This window comes from Physella acuta, unplaced genomic scaffold (genome assembly GCF_028476545.2).
Source record: "Physella acuta isolate Inbredline_101_S28 unplaced genomic scaffold, ASM2847654v3 ptg001382l, whole genome shotgun sequence".
Taxonomy (NCBI): domain Eukaryota; kingdom Metazoa; phylum Mollusca; class Gastropoda; family Physidae; genus Physella; species Physella acuta.
The window spans coordinates 101144-110000 of record NW_026732897.1 but is presented as its reverse complement, the minus strand read 5'-3'; the positions used below and the strand labels follow the sequence as shown (position 1 = coordinate 110000).

Here is an 8857-nt window from a genome sequence, read left to right as displayed (position 1 = left end):
TGAAGAAATTCTTGTCTTGTACTTCACCGCATGCTGTAAAAATTAAACTGCTAGAACTAGGGGTGGGCTGGCCCGCCGATCTACCGTGGAAAAAAATTGCTATGGGCCACAGGTATGTAAATGGGGGATGCCAATTAAAATTGCTAATTTGCCTGACCCTTTTTAACACTGCCAGTCCACCGCTAGCATCTCGTCGGATACCGCCCCCCCCCCCAACCCCGGAAAAGTTTCAAGTGCCACCCCCCCACCCCACCCCCCACATCTCCCGAAAAAAAAAGTCTGAAGAGAAACGCTGGCTAGGACTAGGTCAAAACTTCTCTCACTGTTGTAAAAATCTATGAGGAAAGTCTTTTTTCTTTTTTTTTTTTTTTTTCGCACGAGATTTTTAAAAACTGAATTAAGTGCGGTGGTTAAAAACGTCTCCAGCTAGTCTTTAATTCCCCTGCATGTCGCAACAAACATGCTTAACTCGAAGACTTGTGTAGACTATGTTTAATTAAAACGATCTCATATCCAGTGCAGTGGCAACAGCTAATCCGGGTGGAATAACGGCCCAGAATTATCGCAATATCGATTACATAGCCAACGTCAATACCAGGAGATATCGTCTGCCAGACAGACACGGTAGCTGTGAAGATTTGCGGCATTGGGAAAGTGATAGGGCCAGTACACTCTAATCGATAAAACACGGGGTCGCTAGCAGTTTAAAAACGGCTTCAGTTCAGTTAGGTCTTTGCTGACTGCAGAGTTTTTTAAATTCATTCGTTATTTTTTCATCATGGTGATATGCAATGTTTCTTCCAGACTTTTTTCTCCGGGGGTTGCACTTAAAATTTTCGGGGGGGGGGGGGGGGGGGGGGGGTGCGGTCTTCCTTTGAAGAGATTCCTTGAAGAAACTCTGGTGATATGATGCCAATGTAAAGTTGTGGTTTCGGATCCAACCCAGTCATTTTTAATATTAACCACACTTTTTTACTCTCTGTATATTTATCAATATGTAGTTTTATAAAACTATATATATATATATATATATATATATATATATATATATATATATATATATATATATATATATATATATATATATATACATATACTTATCGCTTTCAAATTGCGATTTGTATTATTTTTAAAAATGTTTGATATAAAACAATATCAATGTTACTTTCTGTTGCTTATTTTTAAAATTTCAGAATTCAAGTATTAAATCGGTCACAGTAAAAAGTGAGAAATAACATTATCTTTATTGGGAAGTTAATTAATTACAATAATTACTGATTTCGTCTCAATGACCTAAACATGTCAGCCGCTGAACAAACCAGCATGACGTCAACGGAAGTCATGGCCGCGCGCATTCTTGTGGAGAACGCCTCAAAGAGTGTAGCAGAAAACACGTCACCAAATGACGTCAGGTTCAGCAAGGGAGGCGACTCTATGATCGAACGACGACTGTACGTGGTTAGCCGTACCGGGTCGGGTGAAGTGAGTTACCTCCTCCTCACGGAAAATTTTTCCGCCATCGTGTCGTACCGCGTGCACATCGAGAAGTGGCAGCAGACGTACGGGGTGGCGGATTTCGGAGTGGTCACCCTTGGGAAGTCCATCTACATCCTGGGCGGCTTCGACAAAGTTCAAGGTCGTTGTTTGACCAGAGTCGTCAGGTGAGTGATTCTGCATTTAGTTGTGTGTCGGGTGGGGGTGGAGGTCTACGACGATTACAGATATTAGCAAGCTATGTGTGTATTTTAGTTAACTACCAGTAACCTAACACCCCCTTTTTAAGAAGATTCTATTATCGGATACTGGTATAAAAATTACCTCCAAAAATTAACTGCATTTAGAATTGAGTCGTAAGAAAGTTACTAAAATTGACAAAAATCATGCAATGTAAGGGGCTATGGTCAATGAAAATCTAGTAAGCCATTTTCTTGGTACGACAAAATGCATTTTTTTGCCCCCCTTACTGTAATAATGACAAGAGTTATCACACCTGATCGAGTCGTTCGTCCTCAGATACAACCCGTGTACTGACGAATGGTTCGAATGTCGAAGCATGTCTATGGCCAGATGTAAATTTGGGGTCTGTGTTGTTAAAGGGAGAATATTTGTCTGTGGTAAGTACATAACAGTGCTTTATACTTACAGAATAGTTTTATATTTACAGAATAGTTTATACTTACAGAACGGTTTTATACTTACAAATGGGTTTTATAATTACAGAACAGTTTTATAATTACAGAACAGTTTTATAATTACAGAACAGTTTTATAATTACAGAACAATTTTATAATTACAGAACAGTTTTATAATTACTTAACAGTTTTCTAATTACAGAACAATTTTATAATTACTAAACAGTTTTATAATTGCAGAACAGTTTTATAATTATAGAACAGTTTTATAATTACAGAACAGATTTATAATTACAGAACGGTTTTATACTTACAAATGGGTTTTATAATTACAGAACAGTTTTATAATTACAGAACAGTTTTATAATTACAGAACAGTTTTATAATTACAGAACAGTTTTATAATTACAGAACAATTTTATAATTACAGAACAGTTTTATAATTACTTAACAGTTTTCTAATTACAGAACAATTTTATAATTACTAAACAGTTTTATAATTGCAGAACAGTTTTATAATTATAGAACAGTTTTATAATTACAGAACAGATTTATAATTACAGAACAGATTTATAATTACAGAACAGATTTATAATTACAGAGCAGTTTTATACTGCTAGCCCGAAGGTCTCGAGTTCGGATCTCGTTCGGATTTGTGACTGTAAGACGTCACTGAGTCCACCCAGCTCAGATGGGTACCTGACTTATGTTGGGGAAAGTAAAGGGGCTGGGCAAAGTGCTGACCACACCATCCCTTCATAGCCGAGGTCAAGAAACATGAACCCAATGGATTGCTATGTCTGAAGAGGAATCTTTACTTTTTTCAGTGGTCTACGTACACTGAGTTGATGCCCTTACCTCAGGGCCGGCGCTACCTATTAGGCGAACTAGGCGGTCGCCAAGGGCGCCATAACTAGGGGGGGCGCAAAAGGTTTAATCGCTGTTATCAAAAAGTACCCAATAATTAATAACTTTGATTATCTTTTATAAACTACAAGCTGACCCGCGACGTAGCATACGCCGCTATTTAGTTTAATTCCTATTTTTCAGTAACTCATTATTTGTGAATTCGACACTACCAATGCTGTGACTGAAAATATTTTGCTCAGTAACTAGTGAAGGACGATTATCCTCACCCTCACTTTCCACTCCTCTGCCTCCCCCCCCCCCCCCCCGCCTCCGTGAAAGCAGCCGTCCGTGACGACAGTTTACAGACAACAATGAAAAGAGCAAGCAGAACATGGTATTACCTCCCCTTAATTTCAAATCGTTAAAACCTAAATTATTTGCCCCTAATAGCCGTCACTACGATTGTAAACAGCTCACCAGACTGGTGGGGTGGGGGTGGGATCGATACGGTCATGTAGAGGATTATATACATAGATAGACAGGGTAATAAAGAAATGAGTAGCGATCTATTTCGGCACCCAGGACGAATTATCAATTTTGCACCCCCACCCCAAAATTAGGCCTATATAGGCCTACATTTATTAGCGTTGGTGAAAATGCACCCATACGTCACTACTATGGAAATATCAGGGCGCTTTTTACCAGTCACTTTGCCTTTTTATTTTGGTTTCACATAATTGATGTAGAAAACAAATAAGTTCGTAATTTAAATTTCGAACATTTCAAAACGGTTATCTAGTTTTAATGTTGATTTAGTGATCGCTCCAGCGCATGATCGGGGCGTTCCAAAACACGAGAAATTTTGGTTTTTAATAGGGCTTGTATGTCTCGATTTCTCTGACTTTGAATTAGAAATCTGTTCTGGTGTATTGAGTTTTGTAAGGAAGGGGTGTTCAAAGTATTGCACTTGTTTGGTAAGTTTTGATGAATCGTTTAGATTTGGGAGTAACGGCGGAAGGATGTTGCTGATATGGTTTCGTAGGTTATAAAGTATGGAAGTGTTAAAGTGTCGTATTTTTTATTTGGCTGTTGTGTAGTTAAAAGTCTTGTGGAATGATTGGTAGTAGTGAAATGAGAATGTAGGTGATGAGGTATCGTAGTTCTGGAGTGCGGGACTATCGAGGCTTGTGGTATTAAGGTATTGACTGTTAATGTGTAGTAGTAGGTCCAGTTAAATCGTTGTTGATTGGGAGTATCGTTTGTAGAGCTTGGTGAAGTTAAGTGATTTGGTGTCGTAGTTCTGGAGCATCAAGTCTAGTTATGTTTAGGTATTAAAGTTTGGTATGTGTTGTTAATGTAGTAAAGTCTATCGAGTAGTCGAGTTTATCGTAAGTTTGATGATTTCAATTCAGGACGGAACACACTACAAAGAAAGATAGGCGTTCTCTTGCTGACAATCTTTAGTTTTTTTGGGAATCTATATTACCACTCTTAAAGTACTAATATATAATATTACATAGGCTGGAATTTATAATTTACCGTATGCTTTGTTTTTTTTTTTTCAAATCATACTTTTTTTTTAATATTTAATCAATAATTAAGGCAATGTCTTAAAGTTAACAGTTTCCTGTATTTGATTTTTTTAAAAAAAGGCGTCCCCTTATTCAGGGGATCCAAAATTTTTGCATTTTAGTAAATGAACGAACTACACTTGTATGTATGTCATCAATATTAATTAGAAGTATGTTTCTAATAAAACTAACGTGTTTAAACTTTCAAGCAAAACCTACAGTTAAGTAGTTAATAAGTAAAATATATTGTTTTGACATAATTACATAGGTAATATAAAAGATTTATTATAATTATTACGTAATGAAATTTAAACCGTTTCATTGTGTTTTTCGAGCATGCCTTAGTTACCCTTGGTTAATTTAGCTATTCTTGTGAAAGTTATTTCCCTTGTATTAAACTTTGTTATTTGGGTTTCCTAATGGGAGATAATTTGTTGCTTAACTTTACATTCGTTTCAAATTCCTGCATCTTAGATGCACCGCTGACATATAAATACAACTTAAAGTTATTATTTGCTTTTGTTAAAATTATAGAGCAGAAATTCCAAACAAAAAAGTTTGGTATGATTTTTTAGCATTATCCAGTTGAAAAACAAATATATCAGTAGCCGTTGTAGATTGCAATACCTAATGTTAGTAGACATACAATATGAGATAGTGCAACAAATGCGTCTAAAATAGTCTAAGTCTAATTAATTATCTAATTAATTGTCTTTTTCATATAATTCATCCTCTCCTAAAGGATTTATATATAACAATTGTAGGCTGAAATCTATAACATTTATAACCTTTAATTTTTCAAAAGCAAAAAAAAAAATAATCGTAACATAATTATACAATATAGACATTTTACAATTATAACTAAAAACAGTCAAGCTTAAAATAGGTACACTCCGTCCTGGAACTCACATTGGGAGGTCTGCAGAGAGCCCAACACTAAAAGAACTGTGTTTTTTCCCCGTGTTTTTTTTTCTAGACTTTTTTCTCCTAGGAGTGGGGGGGGGGGGGGGGTAAGCACTTGAAATTTTCTAAGGGGGGGAAGGGGTGGGGGCTATGTCGTAAAGTACAAAGTACACTCGTGGACAATTTTAATAGAATGTGATTACGCTTGCCAACTGGAATTGAAGGATTTAGTACAAACTTTTGAGACGAAGGAAGCAAGTAAAGTTTGATTTTGATGTCTACTTTTGATGCGTATGCAATTGATAATAAATGAATATGTCACTTTTAATTAATTGTTTTCTTATACATGTTTTAGTAAGTAATTTAAGTGAAAGGGGGCGTTTTAATAAGTTTTGGCTAGGGCGCTTTATAACCTGGCGCCGGCACTGCCAGAGTTTCTTCCAGGCATCTCTTTCGGAACGTAATGGAATTTATATAGAAAATATATACATTTAACAGTGTCCGCCCCCTCCCGAAAAAAGTCAATTGATATTTCGCTCCGGGCGCCGGAATGGGTCGCTACGCCTCTGCTCTCTTCTGCCTTCTCACTCTACATCCCCCTCTAAGACATACAAGTGCCATATAATATATGTGTGGTTCTAGGTGGAGAGACCGACGATGGTAAAGTCACCGGAAGTTGTGAGATCTATGACCCGGAAACTAACCTCTGGTCCAAATGCGGATCTCTCGTGTCGCCTCGGTCTGGCTGCGCATGCGCAAACAACGGCAAAGAGTTAATTTGTGTAGGAGGATACAACGGAGGGAAGGCTCATAACAACCTCTGGTAATGTGTGAATTGTTATTTTTTCTATTTGAATCACTTAAAATTTCTGTCCTACATTCCCTTGCTGGTAGTAATTAGTCTGACGTTGTTTACAAGGACAATAGTTATAGTTACCGTAACATCATCGTGACTTCATTTATTGAGGGGTCATCCATAAATAACGTCATGCTTTTTTGACGATTTTTACCTCCCCCCTCCTTGCCGTCACACATAGTCACAAAAAGCCAGACTCCACCCACCTAAAATGACGTCACACATCAGTCTACAACCCCCCCCCCCCCCCCCACCCCTCAAAACTGTAGTTGAATTTTTGTTAAAATACGATATTTTTCCACAATCTTGTCTGAACTCTGTTAACATACGGTATTTAAATCAATTCCTATTACAATTTATTAAAACCGTTTTCTAAAACGCAAAATAACGGCTAAAATTCGTTTTCTTACATTGCTTTTTTATGATGCAAAAGTGTGACGTCACACAATCTGAGCGCCCCCCCCCCCCCCCCACCCTGATCACACACCGTCACAAAATTACTGACCCCCCTCCCACCTACGAAAGTGACGTCATTTATAGACGACTCCTGACGAAATCCTATTAATACTTATTCTACCCATATTGAAGTGTTTTCTCTTCAAAGAAATTTCTCTGCTAAAGAAATTCGTTGACTGAAGTACATTGAGATACAATTTTATTTTATTTTCTACTGTAGGCTGTATGACAAACACAAATGGCAGGAAATCGGCAAAAATAACCCACACGGTCTTCCATACAATCTTCACAGATGTGCGCTGACAAGGGCGAAAAACACTTTGTATTTTATAGGAGGTGACGTCAACTTGATCAAAGTATTGTATTAGCTAGAGCTATAGAGAGAATGAGTGGAAAGAATTCGGTTAAGTTTAGAGTTAGGACTAGGGATGTGTAAGTTACGAAATACATCGGAACGTTAGGTCAAGGTTATATGTGTGTGTCGGAGGGGGGGGGGGGGGGGGGGGGGGGGTCGGTTGAACACCAGCCACCTCATGCAAAAATGTAAATATGAGAACAATAAATCAACATTGTCAAGCTCAAAAAGGCATATATATATATATATATATATATATATAGATATATATATATATATATATCAGAGGCGTAGCGACCCTTCCCGGCGCCCGGGGACATACTTCCAATTTGGCGCCCCCTCGAGAGCAAATTTTCGATTTGCACCCCCCCTCGAACTTTTCATTTGCACCCCCCCCCCCCTCAAACTTTCAATTTGGCGCCCCCCCTAAGGCCGGCGCCCGGGGACATATCCCCCCCCGCCCCCCCCCCCTCCGCCCCCCCCTCGCTACGCTACTGATATATATATATATATATATATATATATATATATATATATATATATATATATATATATATAGTATGGTTTTCTGCAAGACTATAGATGTGAGTTAATAATTTCTCCTTTATGCGTATAACAGGAAAGCATCAGAATCTCTCTACCTCTAAGCTCTTCACATTAGTTTGCTAAACTATTGATTGGTTAAGTAATTGAGCCTGCGGGATGCTGATTCATTGTTGTTTTTGGCACTTCGGTCTCTAATAGGGAAACAGAGAATCGAATCAATGTCATTTTCCTTCATGTTGTTGATGGAAGGGTTATGGCTGTGGCTAGGTACTGGGATAGAGCTTGTTTTGGTTAGGTTTATGGGCAGTGTTTCTTCCAGACTTTTTTCTCCGGGGGGGGGGGGGGGGCACTTGAAATTTTGGGGGGGGGGGGGGTGGGGTGGTAGACTTTCTTCGGGGGGGGGAGATGGGGGGAGCGGACACTGTTAAAAGTATATATTTTCTATATAAATTATATACATTTCATTTCGTTCGGGGGGGGGGGGCGGTAAAAAAATTTCGGGGGGGGGGGGGGGGGGGGGGGGCGAAGAGACGCCTGAAAGAAACTCTGTTTATGGGCAAGGGTCTAATTACGGTAGGAGTAAATTATCTTCACCATTGCACTTAAAAAAAATATGACCACTACTGCCCTGTTGGTAATTAAATAGTTACCAGACCTGACTGTTGAAGTAAAACCCTCTCACCCCCAGGGGTATCGTCCAAAGACCACCACCCCACCAAGCGAAGACCGTCCTCTCCCCTAACCGTGACACAGTCTGAGAAAAGAATGTTCTCCTATACAACTGCTCCAGCAGGCGCTACGGTCAAAGGGCGGCAACCCAGTGTATCCACGTTAAATACACAGTTACCACCCATGAGACACGCAAGACAAAATGCAGGGGCGGTTACTGTGGGTAAGTAATATTTATTTTTTTAGTATAAAGATCTACATTTCGCAGTCTGTTTAGACATTTATGTGCCAGTAAACATTAGTTTATGTAATAGTGAGGTATTTTACTGATGTATGATATTTCTTAAGAGATAAGATTTTGTTGTTTACACATAGCCTGTAGTCACAGTTGCCCTTTAACTGGGTTTTTTTTTTTCGGACACATTTTAAAATTTCCCCGAGGGTGGGGGGGGGGGGGGGGGGGGCGGGGAAGACTGTGGTTAAAGTAAAGTATATATTTTCTATATATTATGTCCCCTCA

General features: G+C 38.7%; 1 protein-coding gene across 1 annotated transcript in view; it reads left to right on the top strand.

The window, feature by feature from the left end:
• Positions 1–8857, top strand: part of LOC131927206 (uncharacterized) — a 49492-nt gene that overhangs the window by 2995 nt on the left and 37640 nt on the right. Inside the window, exons 2-6 of the mRNA XM_059282941.1 lie at positions 1194–1661; positions 2014–2114; positions 6098–6278; positions 6988–7103; positions 8357–8560. Of these exons, the coding sequence (XP_059138924.1) occupies positions 1300–1661; positions 2014–2114; positions 6098–6278; positions 6988–7103; positions 8357–8560 (964 nt within the window). The 5' untranslated portion in view covers positions 1194–1299. The remainder of the gene's footprint in view (positions 1–1193; positions 1662–2013; positions 2115–6097; positions 6279–6987; positions 7104–8356; positions 8561–8857) is intronic.